The following is a 22,724-nucleotide window of genomic DNA, read 5'->3' as shown; positions in this document are numbered from 1 at the left end:
CGCGCGCACACCCATGTGTGTGCACACACTTATGGACACACTCACAGCCCGTTCAGGCGCAGCGGATGGGGCACAGCAGGGGTCACGGTCCCTGGCTCAGATGTTAGGCCACGCCCTCCAGCCCACACTCTGGGCCTCCCAGGTGGCTTCTCTGCCAGCACGTTGATGGGGAGGGAGTCCCTTAGGACCAGCAACCTCATGAGCCCTCGCCGGTTTGGCTCAGCGGAGAGAGCGTCGGCCTGCGGGCTGACGGGTCCCGGGTTCGGTTCTGGTCAAGGGCATGTACTTCAGTTGCAGGCTTGATCCCCAGCCCCAGCCCCAGTTGGGGCGCACAGGGGAGGCAACCAATCGATGTGTCTCTCACATCGATATTTCCCTCTCTCTGTCCCCCTTCCTTCCGCTCTTTAAACATCAATGAAAAAATATCCTCGGACCTGCCCTCCAGAGAAGTACTGGGCGCTGTCATCTGAGGAGGTCTGAGTGCACAGCCCCTCCCACTCCACCCCATCCAGCCCCTGGGGAAGCAGGAAGCCAGCCCCAGGCCTCAGAGGGCTCTCTCCAGCCCCTGCCCCTGCCCCAGCCGCAGGGAGGCCTTCCAGAGCCGCCCCTCAGCTGGCCTGCAGGCCCTTGGCCGAGGGAGGCCGATGCTGGAAGCTTCCGGAGCCACGTGGCCATGCTCTGCCTGCAACTCAGATGCTGTTGGAGCTTCTCATCTTCCCTCAGTATGACTGGGGGGACCCAGGGGCCCTCAGGGCAATAAAGGGGCTGTGGGGGCCCAGGGCTGAGATGCGGACCAGGCCTCAGGTCCCTGCTCCGACCTTGGCCCTGGCTCTGTGCTCTCACCTGTGGGGCATCCGTCTGTCCCTCTCCCCGGCCCTGGGTCAGCCCGCTGGCCCTGCTCCCTCAGTGACCCCCTCCACTTGCCCCTAATGAGGAGGGCAGTGCCCGCTATCGACAGAGCCTTTGGGCTAAAGCACCCCTTCCCTGCCTTGCCACCCCCACCCTGAAACCAGCCCTTGGGGCCACGGCAGGGCCCTGTGTCCCCCCCCCCCCCAGCCCTGGCACTGGGAGTCAGCTCAGGGGGGACACTGTGTTCCCTTCTTATCTGGGCCCAGCAGCCTCTGGGGCCCCCTGGGGAGCAGAGCCTCCTTAGGCACCCCTCCCATGCAGCTCTCATCCTCCCCAAAGACCGCGGGTCCCCTCCCCCCTCGCCCCCACTCAGATCCATTTTGTCCTGTGGGGCACCTGCCATTTTCGCTTGACCCACCCCACCCAGTCTTGGCTTCTGCCAGCACAGGAAGCAGGTGGCCGCAGCGCATTTCCTGTCCTTGTTCTCGAGCTGGAGAAGGGGGTGAGGAGGAGGCAGGAGTCACCCAAAGCGGGACCTTCCTGAGGAGGGAGACTGCCATGACTGCCCCCCACGCTCCGTGACAGCGGGGTCTGCAGGGACAGGACAGGTCAGCGTCCCCACGGCCAGCAGGAACTTCCCGGAGCAGAGGGGTGACCTCAGGCCTGTGCACCTCGCAGGACCCCTGACTCAGGGCGGGTCCCACCGGGGGCGGCGCTCAGCACCCAGCTGACGCAGGGAGGCGCCACCGGGAGGAGCGCGCCCCTGGGACCAGGGCTGGGTCTCCGGCCTCGGAGAATGGGGGGTGGAGAGAGGCGGGGCGGGGGCGGGGAAGTGGGGAGAAGGTTGGAGCAACGTGAGAAAAGGCTTCACGTGTGGTCCCCGCTCTTAATCACCGCCCATTATTCCTGCCCGAGATGAGCGGGGTGCAGGGGTGAGTGATGGAGTGCGGGAGAGTGAGGGGACACAGAGTGAAGGAAGGCGCGCAGGGGTGAGCGAGGGAAGCAGCGGTGAGTGAGGGGGCTGCAGGGGTGCAAGAGGGGGGCTCAGGGAGAGTGAGGGGCCAGCGGCACCCCACGGCAGTGGGAGGAGCCGGCTGGGGGGGCGGAGTCCTCCGCGACGCACCACAGAGAGGCCGGGAGCCTCGCCTCCTAGAGCGGCACCGGAAGGGGCGGGCCCAGAGGCGGGCGCTTCCGGCAGGCGCCATGGCCCGGCTGCGGGGCTGGGCTGCTGCCGAGGTCTGTGTCTGAGCGGTGGGTCGGCGGCCGGACTCGGCGAGGGTGGCCTCCTTCCCCGCCCCGCCCTCAGCCAGGGGCTCCCGGGTCCCTCCGAGGGGGTGTGGGCTCCGGGCACGGGCCTCCACGCCTGGGCTCCCGGCGCCGCGGGCGGAGGGCGAGGCTGCGCGAGGACCAGCTCCGCGCGGATGGAGGTGACGGCGTCTCCCGCGCGGCTGGCGAGGCTCTGCCGTCGGCGCGGCGCTGCCCTGTTGGGCCTCCCGCGTCGGCCTCGGCACGGCCGCTGCAGCCGGGGCCCCAGGCGGCGCCCGTTTGCCCCGATCTCACAGCCGCTGGGACGCGGTCTCTCTCTGAGACCCAGGCCCCTGCGGCGAGGGGCGGGGCTGCGGTGAGCGAGGTTCCCGGGAGCCCGGAGCCGCTGGCTCCGAGGGGCGCGGTCCCGGGAGCCGCACAGGGACCCCGAAGCTGCACAGCAGGCGCAGCGCCCCCGCCCAGCCCGCAGTGGGGCCGAGGCGTGCGTGTCCCTGTGGCGGCCCCTCTGTCTGCAGGCCTGGTCGTCTCCGTGTTCAGCATCGCTTTGTTCCTGGTGTGCACAGCGCGCAGAGGAAGCCGGGAGGAGACCCAGTCTCTGCGTGAGGCGCTTGGAGCCGGAGCCGGGCTGCCGGTGTCCTGAGCACCGAGCAGCGTCCGCTCTAGACCGGGAACTAGGGGGTCGGGGATGAAAAGGACACGACCCTGCCCTCCACCCGCGCCCCACAGGGACACGGCCGCTTCAGTGTGGAGAGCGGCCAGAATCCTCAGAAGGGAGCCACGCTTGCAACACAGAGGAGCCCCACGCAGGCCTCCGGCAGCAGGTGTGGAGCCCCGGAGGGGTCAGGACCGAGAAGGACCGAGGGACATGGAGGTGAGTTTGCACCGGCCCTGGAGGCCTCCCAGCCGATTGCGCTTTCCTATTGGTTCTCGGTTTTCACTTAATCGAGGCCCCAGCCTTGAGCTGCAGCTGGTGGAGTGGGGCTGAGATCCCCCCCCACACACACACTGCTCAGCGGAGACGCCCCCTTCTCTCTGCATGCTCCCCGGAGCCCAGACCACCGCCCTTCACCCCCAGCGCTGGCTCCCCCCTGCTGCCCCCTCTGAGCGATGCCGCCGAGCGGCAGTCAGGTGTATCTGCACTTTTCCTCCGGAACCAGATGCGCAGCCCTAGCCAAGCTGGGAAGGCCATGTGGTCACTGAACGCATTGTGTCCGCGTGCTAGAGAAGGGGCCGCCCAGGTATCCCCTTGTGACCTAACAGAGAATTCAAAGCATTTGTACCTTCCAACATTTGCAACTTGGAATATTGTCTCCTAGAGCCCACCGTTTGGGGTGAGACCGCCTGCCAGGATGACAGGCCGCTCGCAGACAAGGGTAACCCGCACAGCCACCAGACGCCTCAGCTAAGAGCGCCTCCTGCAGCGATGGATTGAGGACTCGGAGCCGCTCTGCGGGGTCCAGGCCCAGAGGACAGTGCTGCCTCCGGATCTTGGGTAGTTACTCTCAGGAGCGTCACAGAGCTTGTGTGTGAAGGCGCGATGCTGGAATCCCGTCGGTGGGCACAGAGGGGCCGATGGGGAAAGACAGATGAGGGAGCTTTTTTCTTTTTTAAGTTTTATTTTCAGAGAGGAAGGGAGAGGGAGAGAGAGGGAAACATCAATGATGAGAATCATTGATCAGCTGCCTCCTGCACGCCCCCTACTGGGGATTGAGCCTACAATCCAGGCATGTGCCTAGACTGGGAATTGAACCAAGACCTCCTGGTTCATAGGTTGACCCTCAACCACTGAGCCACCCACGGGGGGCGTGAGCAGCTGGCCTGGCCTGTCGCTGGGACAGCCAGGTCCTGTTTGAATGTGTGGAACTGGGATGCTTTTATTTATTTATTTTGAATGTTTGGGTTTTTTTATTGATTACAGAGAGGAAGGGAGAGGGAGAAATAGAAACATCAATGATGAGAGAAATCATTGATTGGCTGCCTCCTGCACCCCCCAATTGGGGATCGAGCCCGCAACCCAGGCATGTGCCCTGAGCGGAATCGAACCCGGGATCCTTCAGTCCGCAGGCCGACGCTCTATCCACTGAGCCACACCGGCCGGGGCTGGGATGCTTTAGATGGAATTAGGGAGCAGCAATACTGGATTTTCAGACCCTGGGCTTGGCCCTCCATGGGTGAGCTAGCGCAGGTGATGTGCCGCCAGGAAAGGGGGTGCGCAAGGGAGCAGCGAGGAGGAGGTGTGGGTGGTGCAGGGCGGCCTCTGAATGGGAGAGGGCCAGCGCACCAGTGCCCGCCCTCAGGGCCTGTTTCCGGAAGCAGCCAGGCACCGGACTGGAAAAACTGGGCATGTTTGGGACCTAAAGGAGGCTGGATGGATGGAGGGAGTGAGGGGTCGGCCATGAGGCGGGCCAGGGCCAGAGGGGGCAGGAGTGTGTGGGGTGTGAGGGAAGCCCTGGGGGGTGTGGGCACTGGCTGCTGTGTGGAATGGATCAGGAGGGAGGGGAGGGAAGGGCTGGGGCGGCCACCAGGGAGTCCACCCTGAGGTCATGCAGCTTGGAATCCAGGCCGAGGTGGTGGGTGGTGCCTTCCGGGAGGGGCACGTGGCTCCTCCCCCGTGTGGCCCCGCCCCCTGTGGCTCCAAAGGCACGCCCTCTGGCCCTGAATACAGGAAGTGACGGACCCAGGAACTCCAGCGTGGGGTCCGCCAAGGAGGCGTGGCTCATGCCCGGCACCTGACACAGGTGTGGGGACCCGTCTCCTGGCAGAAGATTCCTTGGTTAGCAGCTGAGCAGACGCCTCTGCCCTCTGGAGATGAGGGAGCCGGCCGGAGGGCAGGGGTTCTGGGGGCCGGGGCTCTGGTTGGTCGTGTCCCGTTGAGGTGCTGTTAGGTGGTCAGGTGGCCACGCAGGAGCAGGGGCGGGAAGGGGAGTCCCCGTGGCCCCTCCCCCTTCCCGCCCTCCCTCGCCCTCAGGCTCCTGTGTGCTCGCCCCGGTGCTCAGCCCCCGCAGGGTCGCCATCACTCCTTCTGTTGCAGGTCCGCGGGAAAGTGCCGAGTGCACAGGCAGGGCCCTGAGGAAGGTTCCAGAGAAAGGCCTTTGTGAGGCTGGAGGACCGCGCCCGCCCGCCTTTCTCCCCCTCCCGGCGCTCCCGTGGTCCCTCCGCCCCTGGGAGCGGAGACATGGAGAAGCCGATGGGCAGGAAGAGGAAGACACAGATGGAGGGGGGCGCCGCCAAGGACGAGCCGGCGTCCGCGGGGAGGGGGCCCCGCCGGAGAGCCCATCTGGCCGAGAAGCACGGCAGGGAGCCCGGCCTGAGCCCCGGGGACGAGGCCCACATCTTGGACGCCTTCGATGCTTCCTTTAACGATGACTTGGAGGGGGTTCCCGTGCTCGGCCCTTTTCAGGGAAAGAAGCCCTACGAGTGCGGGGAGTGTGCACGCCTCTTCAAGCACAAGGCAGACCTCGGCCGCCACCAGCGCGTGCACAGCGGGGAGAAGCCCTTCCGCTGCGGCCAGTGCGGGAAGGCCTTCCGCCACAGCTCCGACGTCACCAAGCACCGGCGGGTCCACACCGGCGAGAAGCCCTTTACGTGCGGCCAGTGCGGGAAGGCCTTCAACTGCGGCTCCAATCTCCTAAAACATCGGAAAACGCACACTGGAGAGAAGCCCTACGAATGCAAGGAATGTGGGAGAACCTTCGCCTACAGCTCCTGCCTCATTCGCCACCGGAAGCGGCACCCCAGGAAGAAGCGCTGAGCGGGGAGCTGTCCGCTCAGCACCTCCCGCTGCCGCCCTGCTGTGGTGTCCACTCGGGCTGCGGCCGCTCACCTGCTCCTTTGAGATCGTTGGCCACTGGGTGCCGAGCCCGTGCCCACGCAGCCGGCAGGAGGCCCGAGGCCCCGAGCCTGACGGCAGAGCTTCGGCTGGCTGCGGTGAGGTCCCTCTCGGGCTAGAGCACCAGCCCCTGTGTGTCCTCCGGGCCGGCCATCGTCCCAGATGAGCTGCCCGACTCACCCGGATGGGCCACGTGGCACACAGCTCCTCAGGCCTGAGTGCTGCCCCGGATGTGACCTGCCACACAGACCCCAGCCTCAGCTGTGTGTGGAATGGATCAGGTCATGCTGGGTGAGCTGCAGGGTGGCCTCCTGTGACCAGGGTCCTGTCAGGATCCAGGTTGGCCGGGGGGCAGGGCGGGTGCTGCTGCCCAAACTCCCCTGCGGACCTGGTTTCTGAGGCCTGAAGTCACCGCCCTCTGGGCCAGCACCCAGGATGCCTCGGCTCCAGTGCATGCCTGGGTCTTGGCACTGGGGAGCTCGTGAGGATTCACGCACTGCTCCACGTGTGCCCAGTGTCCCTGCGGCCTTACCCACGCGGCATCCTGGTTCTGTGTTCCGTGTCTGCGCCTCCTGGCGCCTGTTTCCTGGCGGGCTTGTGTACTCGGTGCATTGGCCTCTCCTCCCGTCCCCTGGGCTCAAGGTGGCCGTGGCCGTAAGCGCGCTCACACGCAGCTGGTGGCCTTGGGCCGTGGTGGTGCTTCCCGCTGTCCATTTATCGTCCAGAAGTTTAACCCTAACTAGTCAGAGTGGTTGACTTTGACTTTGTGGTCCCTTCACACCCTCGGAGGGCGCTCTCTGCTTCCCGTGGTCGCCTGTGGCCTAGCGTCCACCTGGTCTGCCTACCGCACTGGTTCCTGGTTACTCCACGGCCCCACACTCGGCATGATGCCTCCTGTCCTGGGCTGTTGGCACCTGTTTTCTCCAGCAATAAACATCTGTCCTGACCCCTTCCCTGTGTTCTGTTGACCTCAGCAGCTTGGGGGTGCAGTTGGGATTCCTCAGGGAGCCACCAACGTGCGCCCGCCCCCCGGAGAAGCTGGCCTGGGCCAGCATGGCCAGAGATCCAGCTGGTTGCTGCCTTCCGTGGGTGTCTTGGGGGGCAGCCTCACATTAGCCAAACCCCTAAGAGAGAACACACAAATCAGAACAGGAGTGACCCCTGCAGTGACAAGATACCGAGTCCCTCTGTAGGCGCCACCTTTGTGGCCCTCCCTACCTGGGAAACGCAGTCACAACCCACAGGGGTGTCTGGGAGGCACCGGGCCAGCTTCCTGGTACCTGCGGCTCCCCGCTTCAGGTCCTACACCCTTGCTCACTCTGCCTGCCTTAGAGCAGGAGAGGCGAGTCTGCCTCAGAAGGGATCGCGGACAATGTCTAGGGATGTTTGCTGTTGTCACAACTGACAGGTGGGGGCAGGGAAGCTGCTGGGATCCCATAGGGCGACCCTGAGGTCAGGGGAGCTGTCCGCAGAAACCTGAGCACTTGCTTGATCAGATGCCATTCAAGGGGAGAAGCTAGCAGGGTCGGTAACCCCGAACATGGGGGAGGGAGGAACCCCGCGATTGGCTAATTCTCCGCAAGGAGTAACCAGAACCCCCAGGTCCTGTCCCCCCAGGGCCCAGGGCAACATAGGGTGGCCGGGCAAGGAGAAGCGGGATAGACAGAAAAGGGGAACTGGTGAGGGTCAGGCCCGCCGCCCTTGTCCACTCATGGACAACACAGTCGGGAACAAGTTAGGTGTGTGCTTCCATCACAAGCCTTGGGGCCACCAAGGCGGCAGTCCTCCGGGCGCCCAGAGCGGCCGGAAGTGCGCGCGGCCGGGGCGGGGGGCGGGATCACTTCCGGTCTGCTCAGGCGCGGTGGCCACCACGGTCTGCAAGGTGAGTGGGCACCTGGAGGGAGCGGGGACGGGTGCGGCGGCTACGGGGGCGCCCGGCTCGGTCTGCGCTCGCACGTTGTCCCGGCGAACCCGGCCCCGTAGCCGCCGCTGCCGCGTGACCTTGACCCCGGCCTCGGGGGCGCGGGTGGTCGCCCCAGAGCGGAGAGGAGGCCTCCGCCGGGTGGCGGCGCACTGGCCCCTGGCGACCGCCGTGTCTGTTTGCGGGCGCCGCCCCACGCGCCCGGAACCCGAGGGACGGGAACCGTCAGGCCCGCTTTGCAGATGGTAAACTGAGGCTGAGAAGTCCCCGGTCCGAGGTCCGCGGCCAGCGCGTGTGAGCATCTGACCCGGCCGGGCAGGCTGCTCTCTGCAGGCAGGCGTCCCCCCCACCCCCAACAAGTCGAGCCTTACCCCCGGGCACAGGCTCCACGCTGGGAAGAGGGGGGTGGAGCAAGGTTTGCTCCAGGGCCGGCGGCGTGGACCCTGCGCTCACTGTGTGCCCGTGTCCCTGTGGGCGTCCCGTGTGACAGCCAGCGTTGGGCCGAGCCTGCTCCTTCCCAGATGAGCCCCAGGACCTTAACCAAGCACTTCAGGTGATTTGGGGGTTTAGGACCTGCACCCACATCTCGTGACTGCAGCCCCGCCTTGTGTCCACCCACCTGGCTGCCCGAGACCCTTCCCATTGTTAGGGATGAGGCTGCCGGTGGCTGACCCAGAAGGTCGGGGCCCTGGCGGGACCCCTACTGGGGCCTCCCGCTTCCTCCTGCAGCTGCTGTCCCACTGCAGAGCGAGCATCGACTGTCCTTCCCATGTCCCGCCTCCCCCATGAGGAATCCTGCTTCATCGCACAAGCCGGCCTCACTCACCGGGTTAAAGGAAAGTGTCTTTGACCCCAGAAGAGGCTGAGCGCCATGGGCAGGGCTGGGAGGTACCTCCTGCAGCCTCCGGGGCCCTGCGGGTCTGAGGAGGGCTTTTCTGGGGAAAGTCTCAGTGAGATTCAGCCTAGAATGTTCATGCTCCAGGAGACAAGGTCCCGTTTCCGACCTCGACCTCCCCCAGGCCAGCGGCCCCCTGAGGCAGTGCAGGTTCCTCTGGGTGGGTGGGGGACACACCCGGCCGTTCGGGGGACAGCTTTTCGGGTCGGTTTGTGCTGATGACGTGGAACGACGTCCCTGGCACCCAGGCCCCACACGATACCTCTGGGCCGTCTTGTTGTCCCTCCCAGCTCGCCTGTGGCTGATGGGCAGCTGGTGTCCCCCTCCCCCGCCTCAGTGCACCCCTCTCACCCCCTCATCCTGCCATGCTCTTCATTCCCCAGGTCCAGGCGTGCACACCTCCATCAGGCCGGGGGCGATGGCAGCCCTGGGGGACAGGCAGGAGCCCCCTCGCATCCCGCCCCCTGCCAGTCTCGAGCCACCAGGGACGCCTGGAACCCACCACCAGGAGGCCCCGCTTCTCTTCCTCAGCCACCAAACCGGTACTCACCCGGACTCACCCGGCTTTCTCTGCTGGGCTCCCGCACCCTCAGGAACCCTGGGGCCCAGGCAGTGTTGGTTGGGGGGGGGGGGGGCAGCGTTGTGAGCAGTGGTTCCTGGGGACAGTCCCCTGGGCCTGTTCCTTTTGGGAGGGGCGTCAGGCGCAAACAGAACAGCATCCTCAGTGCCTGGGTCTTAGATGGAAGCGAGTCACCGTATCTCCCTCCCCAGCCTGGGAAAATGGTGCCCAGAATTCTGGGCGGGCTGGTGTGGGCGGGCCCAGGGGCCTAGCCCCGCCCCCGCACCCCCGCGGGGTCTGAGTTGTGCGGGTGTGGAAGGAGCCCGAGGGGAGGATGTCCAAGCCCCGAGCACATGGTGCCCCTGGGCGCGGCTCCTGCTCAGAGGGCCCGTCCACGCCCACGTCCCCAGGAGGCCTGGCCTCGCCGCGGACACAAATAAGCTGAGGTCCGTGGGGCAGCGGCTGTGCTGAGTGCCAGGCTCTGGGCGGGTCGGAAGCCCGGGGCAGCCTCTGGGGCACTAGCAGATGAGAAAGGTTGGGGTGGCCTGAGGTCACCCAAGGGCACTGCAGGACCGGAACCTGAGTTCCCAGCAGCACCCTGGGCTGGGCTGCCAGGAGCCTCCTGGCCCTGCTCGTCTGGTGCACCCGGCCCTCCACCACCGGACAGGCCCTGGGGGGGGGGGTGCTTGGGGGGCAAGGAGGTGTGCTGTGTGTTGGGGGTCATGACCTAGGAGCAGGTGGCATCCTGTAGCTGCTGAGAGAGCCCTGGGCTGGAGAGGCGGGAGATGAGCCCAGCCCCCCTGTACCCCCAGGCTCCCGCGGCCACAGCCCTGAGGTGCTCTCGCAGCCCCCGTGGGAGAAGGATCTGGTGGACCAGCATGTCCAAGACGAGGAGGTCCAGGCGGGCAGGGACGCCTGCTGGCCAGGTGAGAGCGGAAGCTGCCCGCCAGCCGCGTGCCAGGCTCTGCAGCCTCACTGCTCCAGGCCCCACGCTGCCAGGCCCTGCGCGCCGCTGCCCGCGCCCCTCCCCCACGACACCCCTCTCCCGGAGGCTTCCCGAGGCCCCGAGCGCAACCAGACCCCCGATCCACCTGCCTGTGGGACTGGGGGCTCCTCCTCAGCACCACCGCCCCCCAGGGTGGCAACTAGGGAGTCCCTGGGCCCCTCTTCCCCCACTTGTCCCCCAAATCAAGCTCTGGTTCCCAACCCCTTCTCCCCGCACCTGGCTGGGCTGCGCTGATCTGGGCCCTCAGCTCTCAGTTCCCCCCATTCCTGCCCTTGAGAAGCCATCCCCGGCGCCCCGCCCCACCCGGAGGTCCTGCTGGTGTCAGGTCTGAGGTGGGGTTGGGGAAGGAGAGCGGTGAGGGGGCGGGGCTGGGCCCCTGGAGGTGCTGTAGCTCAGAGACAGGTCAGGCACCTCCTTGCGTGGAGGGGGCACCGCGCCCCCTCCTGCGGGTCTGGGCAGCGCCCTCTGGAGCAGCGGCTCTGCTTCCCGCAGTCTGTGGCGCCCCTGTCCGCCGGGTCCCCCAGCGGCATAGCCGGGCCCAGGGGCGGATGGATGGGCGGGTGGGTGCGTTGGGCGGGCGCCATCCACCTCTCGGCTCCTCGTTTCAGATTCCGAGTCGGAGCCCGAGCCGGCGCTAAGGTCTCCCCGCCCGCCGGACCCTGCAGACGGGGCGGACCAGGGCGGGGCGCTGAGGGCCCTGCTGAGGGGCCTCCCCCGCAGACCCGCGTGTGCGGACAGCTTTGCGCAGGCGCCCGGCCTGGAGCAGCCGGCGGACCAGCCGCCAGGGCCCAGGTCCTGCTCCCAGAAGAGGGGCGCCGGCCGCAGGACGCTCGTGCCGCAGAGCGCCTTTGGGACCGAGGGCGGCCCGGAGCTGGGGGACTCAGGCCTCAGCCAGGACTCAGGCCTCGGGGGGCGGCAGGGCCCGCGGAGCGGGAGGCCGCACCGGTGCGAGGCCTGCGGCAAGAGCTTCAGGTACCAGTCGCTGCTGCTGAAGCACCAGCGCATCCACACGGGCGAGAAGCCCTACGCCTGCCACGAGTGCGGCAAGCGCTTCCGCGGCTGGTCGGGCTTCATCCAGCACCACCGCCTGCACACGGGCGAGCGGCCCTACGAGTGCGGCCAGTGCGGCCGCGCCTTCAGCCACAGCTCGCACTTCACGCAGCACCTGCGCGTGCACAACGGCGAGAAGCCGTACGAGTGCGGCGAGTGCGGCCAGGCCTTCAGCCAGAGCTCCAACCTGGCGCGGCACCGGCGGCTGCACACGGGCGAGCGGCCCTACGCCTGCGGCCAGTGCGGCAAGGCCTTCGTCTGGAGCTCCGTGCTCATGGAGCACCAGCGCATCCACACGGGCGAGAAGCCCTACGAGTGCGGCGCCTGCGGCAAGGCCTTCCGCGGCCGCTCGCACTTCTTCCGGCACCTGCGGACGCACACGGGCGAGAGGCCCTTCGCCTGCGGCGCCTGCGGCAAGGCCTTCGGCCAGAGCTCGCAGCTCATCCAGCACCAGCGCGTGCACTCGCGCGAGTAGCGGCCCAGCTGGGCCTCCAGCTCCAGCGGGAGGGGGCGGGGGGGCTGCAGCCTTCGCTCCTTCCCAGCTGGCACCGCACACGCGCACAGAGCGTCCCCGAATAAATTCCTTTTAATTGTCGGAAATCGGAGCTGCTCCTGCCTGGGCGGGGCCGGCCATGGGGCGGCTTCCTGTCCCCAAAGGGCCTGTCTCGGGGGAGAAGGGACCTGGGGCCCTAACAGTGCGGCGGTAGTCTGGGGCCCCGGGGGTCTGAGCTCACCAGGGACCAAGCCTGGAGGGGTCATGACTTACCCGGAGCCACACTCAGGTGGTCAGGCACCTCAGGGCGGGTGTTCGCGGGTGCAGACACCCCAGGGTGCGGGGAGGACGCCTGGTGAAGCCCCTGTCCTGGGCGCGGGGACACAGTCCCCTCCCCGCGCAGCCAGCCCCTGGCGTGCTCTGCTGGCCTCTGGCCCCGCCCCCCCCCCAAGGGGCCCGGGTGCTCCGTGAACAGGTGCCCCCTCTTCAGGTCAGCTATGTCCGCCTTGTGGCGATGAGCCTTCCAGTTCTGGGTGGGAGGGCTGTGTCCGTGTCCACAGCGCGTGCCCACTCCTGCCCTGCCGCTTCCTGCTGGAGAGGGCAGCTCCGCCACCCCGGGTGCAGGAGGGCCTGGCTTCCCACGACTGCAAGACTGCAACTGGGAGCCGAGCCTCCTGCTGGGACCCGGCCCATGGGGCCCCTCACCAGGCCGCACTCAGGGCATCGAGCGCTTTGGGCTTCCCCACCCGGCACCCCCCGGGGCGAGAGCCGCCCAGGGCAGAGGCCTGGAGGCCAGGCTCTCTGGACATCGCTTCAGGGGCCGGAGCACCTCCTCACCTCCTCACCTCCGTGCGGATCCTGGGGTCAGAGGCACCTGGAACTCTGTCCCTGAGGCCTGGAGAGGGGGGGACGGGACTGCCCGCCTTCCCCCCACCGGCTCTCTCAGTACAGCCTGGCCATGCCTCACGGGCAGCGGGGTCAGTGTGTGATGGGGGGGGGGGTCACCCTGCAGCCTCAGCGCCCAGGCTGGGCTCCATGTCCACACGACGGCCGGTCTGGCGGCCCCTTCTCTCAGGGACAGGAGGCTTGCAGGCCGGAGAACTTTGGGGGGCTGCGGTCTAGAAAGGGGACCTGCTCGTTGGGGACCTGGCCCGTGTTCTCCTGGAGTAACTTCTGGGCCTCGCAGGCTGCGGCTGACACCTGGGCACAGCCTGTGTGAGAGCAAGTCCCCGCGCAGCTCAGGGTGCGGACCTGCGGGCCTCGGCCCCACCCTCGTTCCCGCTGAAGCCCTTCCCGACACCGGCGCCCGTCTGCCCTGGTGTTTGGGGGCCTCGTGCGGGTCCCATCCAGCCCCTCACAGCCGGGTCTTGTCCTGCCCAGACCGCCCGCTCGGGGCAGAACTGCGGGGCGCTGGTGCGGAGTCCACCCTTTCACCCCTGCTTGCTCCCAGCTCTGCCTTCGCTGTCACCGCCCGGCTGCCCGTCCAGGAGCGGCCTCGGGAGGCAGCGGCCAAGCCCAGGGCCCCCCCCCCCCCCCCGCCCCCGTTCCTTTTGAGCCTCGGCTCCGCCCGCGGGTCACAGGAGACGTGCCTTAGCCGCCAGCCGTGTCCCCCAACCACCCGGACTTCGACTCCCGGAACACCGTCCCCCCCCCCCCCCCCCGCCACCACCACAGGGGTGTCCTAGAGGCCTGAGTGGGGTGCTCCTCGCTCGTTCCCTCCCTCCCAGAGTCTCTGCCTGGCGGGCAGCCTCCCAGGCCATCGCCCCGCCCAGCACATCGGACAGCGCCGGGCGCGCGCCCAGCCGCCCTGAGGCTCTCCGGTCCCCGATCCGGTCTCCCCGCTGGTCCTCCCACCAGTTCCCCAATCCGGTCCCCCGGGCCGGTCCCCAGCTGCTGCCCGATTGGTTCTCCATCGGGTCCTGCGGGCGCAGGCTGGGCCAGCAGGGCGCCTTCCCGGTTGCACGGCGGGAGAAGAGCCGGGCTGGCCGGGATGTGGAGGACGCGGGCGGGGCCGTCCGCCGGGTGCAGGTGGAGTGCCTGGGGGCGGGGCCCCCGGGGATGCGGGGAAACCCGTTTCCGCTCTTAGATCACCCTTGTTAAGCGTTTCCGTGCATGTTTTGTATGACTTGTTACAAACAAACAAGACGGTGTGGTGGGCGTGGCCCCGGCGCCCCCTTTCTCCGCCAGCGCCGGTTTCCTTCATTTGCTCACTGCGCGGTCAGCTCCGCCACCAAACCCAGACCTACTTCCCCGACCTCATTCACCCCCGCCCCCGGCTGGACGGCGGAGCCCAGGGGGAGGCGGTAGGTGCCGCAGGCAGCGGCTGGGGTGTGCAGGCTGGCAGGGTCCCGAGTCTGAATTCCCGCGGTGGCAGGAGGGCGGGCGGGGTTGCCAGTAGGGGGCCTGCAGGAGGTAGCCAATCAATGGTACTTCTGTCTCTCTATCCTCCCTTCCTCTCTCTCTAAAATCAATAAAAACATATTTAAAAAAAAAAAAAAAAAGACTCAAAGGGAGGCCAGCGTTGGGCACGCGGCCCGCCTGCCCAGCAGCCTCCAAGATAACTGAGCGCAGACTTCTCTTGCGACCTAGAGCGTCGCCGGAAGTTCCGCGCTACGGCCTCTAGGGCAGCTAAGTGCACAGTTCTCCGTAAGCCTAGAGCGTCGCCGGAAGTGTTTGCGCTGCAGCCTCCAGGGCAGCTGAGCGCAGGCCTCTGGCGGCCTAGAGAGTCGCCGCAAGTACCAGCGCCCTGGCCTTCAGGGCAGCTGAAAGCACAATTCTTCGGCGTCCTAGAGCGTCGCCGGATGTGCTCGCGCCGTGGTCTCCATGGCAGCCAAGTTTTGTTTGTTTTTTTTCCCGCGGCCTAGAGCGTCGCAGGAAATGCCTGCGTCGCGGCCTCCCGGGCAGCCGAGTGCACAGTCCTCCCGCAGCCTAGAGAGTCGCCGAAGGGTCGCGTAGCGGATGAAGGGGCCTGAGTCGCTTCGGGCTGGCAGCGGGGACTGCAGGTGAGAGGCGGCGGGCGGGGTCGGGGTCGGCTGACGCGAGGCCGGGGCGCAGGACCGCGTGTCCGTCCTGGGTTCTCGCGGAGAAAGAGCCGCACATCCGCTGCGGAGAGTGGAAGCGGAAGACGGCGCTGCGGCTGCGGCCCCCGGCCAGTGACGGCCGCCAGGGGGCGCTGCGCCCCAGGTGCTCCGTGGGTCACCTGTCCGTTCTCTTTGGGAAAGTGCAGAACCGCGAGGGTCCCTTTGTGACGCCGGAGGCGCCGTCCCGTGTAGATGGACCGGGGTTCCAGTGTCGGGAGTCGCTGTGGCTTCAGGGCCTTGGCAGGTCGGCGAGTGGCGGGGGCCCGGGAGCCCCTCGCTCTCCCGTCACTTCCCTTCCTTCCTTTGCCCGAGCAGGTGTCCCCACTCCTGGAGCGTCTGCAGGGAGGGGAGCCGGGCCTGGTCTCCAGGACGCGGGGAGAGCCGCCCTGATGGACACCCGCGCAGGTGAGGGGGCGGCCCGGCCCGGAGGAGTGAGGGGCTGGCCTGGACTAGGGGGCGGGACACCTCAGGAGCCAGGGCTCCCCGAGTCTGACCGCAGGACCTCGTTAAACTAGCCATGGGGGCCTTGTTAACTAGCCACGGGACCTCGTTAACTAGCCACGGCCACCTCGTTAACTAGCCATGGGATCTCGCTAACTAGCCATGGGGGCCTCGTTAACTAGCCATGGCCGCCTCGTTAACTAGCCATGGCCACCTCGTTAACTAGCCATGGGGGCCTCGTTAACTAGCCACAGGACCTTGTTAACTAGCCACGGCCATCTCGTTAACTAGCCATGGGGACTGTGGCCATACTGGTGGCACCCCCACCCCTGCAGGCTGCTTCTCGCTGGTGCTGATGTGCGAGCTGGTCCCTGTGCACCCAGCTGGTCCCTGTGCACCCACCTGGTCCCTCTGTACCCACCTGGTCCCTCTGCACCCACCTGGTCCCTCTGCACCGAACTGGTCCCTCTGCACCCACCTGGTCCCTCTGCACCGAACTGGTCCCTCTGCACCCACCTGGTCCCTCTGCACCCACCTGGTCCCTCTGCACCCACCTGGTCCCTCTGCACCGAACTGGTCCCTCTGCACCACCTGGTCCCTCTGCACCCACCTGGTCCCTCTGCACCGAACTGGTCCCTCTGCACCACCTGGTCCCTCTGCACCCACCTGGTCCCTCTGCACCGAACTGGTCCCTCTGCACCACCTGGTCCCTCTGCACCACCTGGTCCCTCTGCACCCACCTGGTCCCTCTGCACCGAACTGGTCCCTCTGCACCCACCTGGTCCCTCTGTACCCACCTGGTCCCTCTGCACCCACCTGGTCCCTCTGCACCGAACTGGTCCCTCTGCACCCACCTGGTCCCTCTGCACCGAACTGGTCCCTCTGCACCCACCTGGTCCCTCTGCACCACCTGGTCCCTCTGCACCCACCTGGTCCCTCTGCACCGAACTGGTCCCTCTGCACCCACCTGGTCCCTCTGCACCCACCTGGTCCCTCTGCACCCAGCTGGGCCCTCTGCTCGGAGCTGGTCCCTCTGCACCCACCTGGTCCCTCTGCACGGAGCAGGCCTGGGGGGTGTGAAGGGCAGTGCTGTCTTGGGAGTCCAGGGTCAGAGTGATAAGTGGGAACCAGGACATGAGCCGTCAGGGCTGCGTCCCCGCGCCTCCCGCACCTCTGCCCTGCGTCCCCGGCTGGTGGTGGAGTGGGCACAGCTGTGCCGGGCCTGTCCCCTCGGCTCCTGGAGTCATGGACAGAGCCCGAGTCCCCAGTCCCTCCTCCCTTCCTGGCCCCACGGAGTCAGCGGGAGGGAGAGCTGGCGGGACCCATAGGGCGTCTGGTGCACCAGGGCCACCTCGAGCTCACTTGCGTAATTAATGGTTTCTCACGTCTAAAACGTGCCTCCCCGCTGCTCTCTTCCAGCTCCTTCCCCACCGGCGTCAGCGGGCAGCCAGGCTGCTGAGCAGGGGGCTCGGAGCAGGGAGCTGGCGCCACGGCAGGCCGCTTCGGGAGAAGGGGAGCACCGTGGAGAGAGGGCACCCGGCCTGTGCCTGGGCCGCCGTGGGAATGCGGACACCGGAGAGGGCCCCGGGGAGGCCCCGCAGGGACCAGCTGTCTCTGAGAAAACCGGAGGGCAGGGCGGCCAGGAGGACGGTGCGTCCGGGTCGGGCGTCGTCCTGAACTCGGGCTCCGGGACCGGGCGGCCTTACCGGTGCAGCGCCTGCAGGCGGAGCTTCAGGTGCCACGCGGAGGCCGTCCGACACCAGAGCACCCACCGCGGGGAGAAGCCCTACGCCTGCGGCGACTGCGGGAAGGCCTTCGTCCACAGCTCGCACGTGGTCCGGCACCAGCGAGTGCACAGCGGGGAGCGGCCCTACGCGTGCGGGGAGTGCAGCAAGGCCTTCAGCCAGAGCTTCAACCTCATCCGCCACCAGCGGGTTCACACCGGAGAGAGACCCTACGAGTGCGCCGAGTGCGGCAGGACCTTCAGCCAGCGGTCTGACGCCGAGAAACACCGGAGAATCCACACGGGGGAGAGGCTGTATGAGTGCGGGGCCTGCGGGAAGGCCTTCGTCCACGGCTCCAACGCCGCCCGGCACCGGAGGACTCACCACGGGGAGAGCCCCTACGCGTGCCGGGAGTGCGGCAAGGCCTTCAGCCAGAGCTCCAACCTCATCCAGCACCAGCGGGTGCACACGGGCGAGAAGCCCTTCGCCTGCCAGGAGTGTGGGCGCGCCTTCAGCCGCAGCTCCTTCCTCCGGGAGCACCGGCGCATCCACACCGGCGAGAAGCCCTACGCGTGCGCCGAGTGCGGCCGCGCCTTCCGGGCCCTGTCGGGCTTCTTCCGGCACCAGCGGGTGCACACGGGCGAGAGGCCGTTCCGCTGCACCGAGTGCGGGCGCGCCTTCCGCCTGAGCTTCCATCTCATCCAGCACCAGAGGCTCCACGGCCGGGAGTGACCCCGCCCCTTGCGGTCACGTGTCTCCGAGAGGGACTCGCCCCACACGGGGTGGAGCCCGCAGCCCGGGCCTGTGCCCTGACCCGGAACCGAACCGTGACCTCCTGGCCGGGGCTTTGCTCGCCGTGCTTTCCGTGGGCGGCAGCGTCCGCACCCGAGGGCCTCACGGGCTGGAGGCGCGAAGACGCTCAGTCTCCGTGACACCCACCGCGGCCAGGAGCACGGGGTCGGCTCCGGGGAGGAGCCTGGCGGGACCCTCCACGGTCGAGTCTGGGCAGACGGTGTGCGCGCAGCCAAGGTCGGCGCACTAGACCCTGTGAGGCGCTCGCTCGCGGAATGCAGGGGTCGCTGGTGGGGCGCCTGCCTGTGGTCGGGCCTCCGGGCCGTGGCCAGCTCCCGCCGAGCCCCCCGGGGCGCTACCTGGGGTCCTGCTCCCCGGTCTGCTTCGCAGGAGGCCCCTCAGCCAAGGCCTCCACCCGACGGCCAAGGGGTGGCCCAGGGCCAGGGCGGGGGCTGCCCGCGGAGGCCGAGAGGGTCAGGGCCGGGCACACCTGGTGCCGCGGGGAGGCTGCGAAGACGCGGGACCAGGTTTTATTGTTAATCGGCACCCGAGGGTGTTTACGCCTCGCCTTTCAGAGAGCGGGACGGGAGGGGGGAGCCCAGAGCCCAGTACGAGCCCTTGACTCAGGGTCGGCCCGGCGCTCCAGCCACAGACCCCACAGGCCAGGGCCCGAGCGGGTTCCTCGTCCCGTTGTTTCACTGGCTTGAGAGACGTCGGTTCGCTGCTCCCCTTGTTTCCGTGGTTGGTTCTGGCCTGTGCCCTGACCGACAGCCTGCAGCTCCGTGCGGGGATGGCGCCCTGACCAGCCGAGCCGCCGTTTGACCGGCTTCATGTCCCCCGCCCCCCAGAGCCACGGCTGTCTGCTCCGCCCCCAGCACCTCCCCCCCACAGCACCTCCCATCCCCCCCACCTCCCGCCCCACAGCACCTCCTGACCCCCAGGCACCCCCCCCACAGCACCTCCTGACCCCCAGGCACCTCCTGACCCCCCCCACCTCCCGCCCCACAGCACTTCCCGCCCCCCGGCACCCGGTTCCCGTGGCTGCTGCTCTCGGCTTTGTGGTCAGACTGATAAACTGGAAGGAAAAACTGTCCCCAACACAGGACCGTAAGCTCCAGGGGCTGTGGGCAGGGTGGGGACCCGGCCAGAGGGGACGTCCCTCCCAGCATGCATGTCGGGACGTCCCAGTCCTCCCGTGGCCCCGCCTGCGTGTCCCAGCCATCGGGTGCTGCCACCCAGCCGGACCTCACCCGAAGGACCGTCCCCCGAGACAGCTCCGTGCCCCACGCCCGTCCCAGGAGGGCCTCGCCTGCACTCGGGGCGGGGGGCCCGCTCGCTGAGCCCAGGTGGACTCCTTCCATCAGGCCGCACCTCCCGCCCCAGGACCGCGAGGAGGGGCACCCGGCTGTGGGCACTGAGCCCCCCTGGGAACTGAGCTCGGGCAGGCCCCCCGGCCCCGCTGTCCCTCTGCTCTGGGGTCGCAGTGTCTGAGGGGCTCCCGCCCAGCGTGGGGACGGGGCGGGGGCTCACAGGCCTCGCAGTCAGGCCTTCCCTGCGTCGCCTGACCCGCCCCCTGGGGGTCCTCAGGGGCTCTACCGGCACAGCCCCGCCCCCACAGAAACCCTGCGCCACAGCGCGGGTGCGGTGTGGGGGGGGGGAGCTCTAGGACGGGACCTTCTGTGTGACAGCAAACATTTCACCCTCACCCCGTGGACCTAGGAACCAGGAGGTCACGGTTCCATTCCGGTCAGGGCACAGGCCCGGGGTGCGGGCTCGATCCCCAGTGGGGGGCGTGCAGGAGGCAGCCGGTCAGTGATTCTCTCTCCTCATGGATATTTCTCTTCCTTCCTCTCTGAAATCAATAAAAACATGTTTAAGAAAAAACATTTCACCCTAGAAATTCCCGTTTTGCGTTCACAGTGAGCCACGCAGTCAGGCCGGCGAGGCGGGGAGAGCCCACTTAGAATGCAAAGTCCTCGCCGCCCAGTCCCGCGACAGCGAGCCCCTCCCTCTGTGTCTGTTGATGTCCACGGGCACCGGGACCTCTTGCACCTGCAGGAGGCCGGGTCCCCAGACAGTGTGTGTGTGGGGGGTGCTCCCCAGGCAGCGGCTCCGAGTGGGAGGCCCAGGGGCGCACATGGTCAGTGGGCCCCGCCCCAGGAAGGCCCCGGGCTGACCACAGCACGGCCGGAGCTGGGTCACGCACCAGGCGATGCTGATGGGGGTCCAGGTAGGTGAGCCTGGAGGTGCCCAGGGCCACCTGCTTGCTCTCCCCCGGTCGGAGCCTGGGTGCTCAGCCGCCGCTCCTGCAGGGAGCTGGGAGCGGGCGCCACCGCCGGCTCGCGCAGGGCGTCTCCCGAGAGCTCGGAAGGCCCGCAGGCCGGAGCCTGGGCGGGGGCCCTCGGGTCGCTCACCTTTTGGACCTGCTGTCCCCCCGGACCTGAGGCCCGCCCTCCCCTCCTCCCCTCCTCCTGAGCCTCCGCCACCTGCTGCTGCTGTGCTGGCTCTGCAGAGGCAGAGGGGCCTGGGGGCGACTCCTGTGCCCCCCAGCTCCACCCCAGGGACCACCCCCCACAGGCTGCTGACCTCAGCTGCAGGGCTTCCTGTGGACAGAGACCTGAGGGGGAGCCGCACCCCGTTCTCACGCAGCAACGGCTCCTGGATCGTTTCTCAACCCTCAGCCGAGGATCCGATTTCATTGATTCTGAGAGAGGAAGAGAGACAGATCGGCTGCCCCCTGCACGACCCCAACCAGGGAGCGAGCCGCGGGCCAGGGGTTCCTCTCGTTAGAAGCACAGACGCAGGCCCTGAGCGGAACCGGAGGCACCACCTGCAGGTGGGCACGCGGCCCAGAGCGCCCCCGGCGCCCCCTCTGCCGCTGTCTCTCCTGCTGTAACCTTTCCTTTTGCCGCGACACCTACCTGGGGACTTGGGGTCAACAGGCTGCCATTTTAAGCCACGTCTCCCACGAATTCCTGGGCAAAGGAAAAGCGCAGGCTCCCCAGCAGAGCCCTGAGCAGGTGCAGGAGCCCCCCACCACCTGCAGCCCCTCGCCTCCTGGCCCTGTGCGGTCCCCCGTGGCCCAGACGTGTCCCCTGGGCCGGGCCTCGGCGGTGAGGAGGGCGCCGGGCACAGCGCGGAAGCTGGACGGTGACGGCGACTCCCTCCGGCCGCCCGCCTTCTGCTTGCCTGGCCCAGCGTCTTTGTAAAACTCCAGCCGCCAGAGACGTTTCACCCTAAAGACCCCAATTTCTGCAACCGGAGCGCCCGGCAGCCTGGAGCGTGGGGGCCCGGGTACCGCGCACCCGCTGAGGAGGGACCCACGGCTCACAGCGCGGCCGGCGGGCCTCAGGGGCTGAGCGTCGACCTATGGCCCAGGAGGTCACGGTTTGATTCTGGGTCAGGGCACCGGCCCGGGCTGTGGGCTCCATCCCCAGTGGGGGGCGTGCAGGAGGCAGCCGGTCCGTGGTTCCCATCATTGATGTTTCTCTCTCTCTCTCCCCCTTCCTCTCTGAAAGCAATAAAATATATTTTTAAAAAGAAACGCTATCTGACGCAGCGCTGCTCAGACCCCGATTCCGAACGTCCATCCCAGCCACGGGAGCACAGGTGCCACGCCTGTCACACCAGCCACCACGCCTCTCACCACGCCTCTCACCACGCTATCACCACTCCAGCCACCACGGCTCTCACCACGCCTCTCCACGCCTCTCACCACACCTCTCACCACGCTGTCACCACGCCTGTCACCACGCCTCTCACCACGCCTCTCACCACGCTGTCACCACGGCTCTCACCACGCCTCTCACCACGCCTGACACCACACCTCTCACCACGCTGTCACCACGGCTCTCACCACGCCTGTCACCACACCTCTCACCACGCTGTCACCACGGCTCTCACCACGCCTGTCACCACACCTCTCACCACGCTGTCACCACGGCTCTCACCACGCCTCTCACCACGCCTGTCACCACTCCTCTCACCATGCTGTCACCACGGCTCTCACCACGGCTGTCACCACGGCTGTCACCACGGCTCTCACCACAGCTCTCACCATGGCTGTCACCACGCCTCTCCACGCCTGTCACCACGGCTGTCACCACGCTATCACCACTCCAGCCACCAAGCCTGTCACCATGCCTCTCACCACGCCTGTCATCACAGCTCTCACCACGGCTGGTGTTCGTGGCACCAAGTTTTTCAGGAGCAAAACCTGCTGGCTTTCCCCTCAGGCCTTTGTTCTCGGCACAAAGGAAGCCGTTCACCCGACACCCGAGGCTGCGAGGCGGGGAGCGGGAGGCGGGCGGGGAGGCCGGCGGGGAGGCCGCACGCTGTGTGCCGACGCCTTTCCAACCGTTCTTGGTTCTGTTCTTTGAAAAAGATGTGGTTACCTTGATCGATAGCAGGTTTATGAAGGTTCCCGACAAGATCATTTATTTAAACACAAACCACAAGGAGGACAGAGCGGGGAGGGGGCGGGGAGGGGGGCGGGGGGGGGGGACACTGGCCTCCCATCCACCCTGCGCCCAGGAATGTGCGGATCCGCTTCCTGCCCGCGAGGGCCGGCCGGTCACGGGGACCCTGCAGTCCGCGGCTCTGGGCTCCTGCACAGGAAGCGAGCGCCGGCTTAGCACAGGCGGGCGGGTCCCGGTCCCACGGCGGAGACCAGACTCCGAGAAAAGGGGGTTCGGCCACTGAGCCACGCTGGGGGCTTCCACTGCGTTTTAGAGGTGAGGGCCCTCAGTGGTTAGGGCACAGGGAGGCCGTGGGGCGCTCCGGGCCTCTGTCCAGGGCTGAGGATGGGGGGACAGGAGCA

The 22,724-nt window shown here is 67.6% G+C and overlaps 3 protein-coding genes across 7 annotated transcripts; all 3 read left to right on the top strand.

Moving 5' to 3' along the window:
• The first annotated feature begins 1,336 nt into the window (after window positions 1-1,336).
• ZFP41 (ZFP41 zinc finger protein) lies at window positions 1,337-6,891 on the top strand. Of its 2 annotated transcripts, none has more exons than XM_080646924.1 (4): window positions 1,337-1,457; window positions 2,842-2,986; window positions 3,432-3,607; window positions 5,147-6,891. In XM_080646924.1, exon 4 carries the CDS (start codon window positions 5,291-5,293, stop codon window positions 5,864-5,866), a length of 576 nt encoding a protein of 191 aa, XP_080503050.1. In that variant the 5' UTR covers window positions 1,337-1,457; window positions 2,842-2,986; window positions 3,432-3,607; window positions 5,147-5,290; the 3' UTR covers window positions 5,867-6,891. The 2 variants fall into 2 exon arrangements, with proteins under 2 accessions (XP_080503050.1, XP_080503051.1); XM_080646925.1 differs by lacking the exon at window positions 1,337-1,457 and adding an exon at window positions 2,037-2,100.
• Window positions 6,892-7,789: 898 nt separating this feature from the next.
• GLI4 (GLI family zinc finger 4) lies at window positions 7,790-11,972 on the top strand. The gene is made up of 4 exons (XM_080646795.1): window positions 7,790-7,826; window positions 9,144-9,302; window positions 10,132-10,245; window positions 10,934-11,972. Exons 2-4 carry the CDS (start codon window positions 9,179-9,181, stop codon window positions 11,848-11,850), a joined length of 1,155 nt encoding a protein of 384 aa, XP_080502921.1. The 5' UTR covers window positions 7,790-7,826; window positions 9,144-9,178; the 3' UTR covers window positions 11,851-11,972.
• A 2,829-nt stretch (window positions 11,973-14,801) lies between these two features.
• ZNF696 (zinc finger protein 696) lies at window positions 14,802-19,780 on the top strand. 4 transcript variants are annotated; one of them, XR_013959357.1, is made up of 4 exons: window positions 14,802-14,870; window positions 15,264-15,353; window positions 16,809-17,895; window positions 19,664-19,780. XR_013959357.1 is itself a non-coding variant. In XM_080647227.1 (3 exons), exons 2-3 carry the CDS (start codon window positions 15,338-15,340, stop codon window positions 17,843-17,845), a joined length of 1,053 nt encoding a protein of 350 aa, XP_080503353.1. In that variant the 5' UTR covers window positions 14,808-14,870; window positions 15,264-15,337; the 3' UTR covers window positions 17,846-17,953. The 4 variants fall into 4 exon arrangements, 2 of the variants coding, with proteins under 2 accessions (XP_080503353.1, XP_080503354.1); XR_013959358.1 differs by having other exon boundaries at window positions 14,804-14,870; window positions 16,809-17,900; XM_080647227.1 differs by lacking the exon at window positions 19,664-19,780 and having other exon boundaries at window positions 14,808-14,870; window positions 16,809-17,953.
• The last annotated feature ends 2,944 nt before the right edge of the window (window positions 19,781-22,724 follow it).

This window comes from Plecotus auritus (assembly GCF_963455305.1).
Source record: "Plecotus auritus genome assembly, chromosome: 11".
NCBI classification, from domain to species: Eukaryota; Metazoa; Chordata; class Mammalia; order Chiroptera; family Vespertilionidae; genus Plecotus; species Plecotus auritus.
The sequence above is the reverse complement of the archived record's forward strand: the minus strand, read 5'-3'. Positions and strand labels throughout refer to the sequence as shown.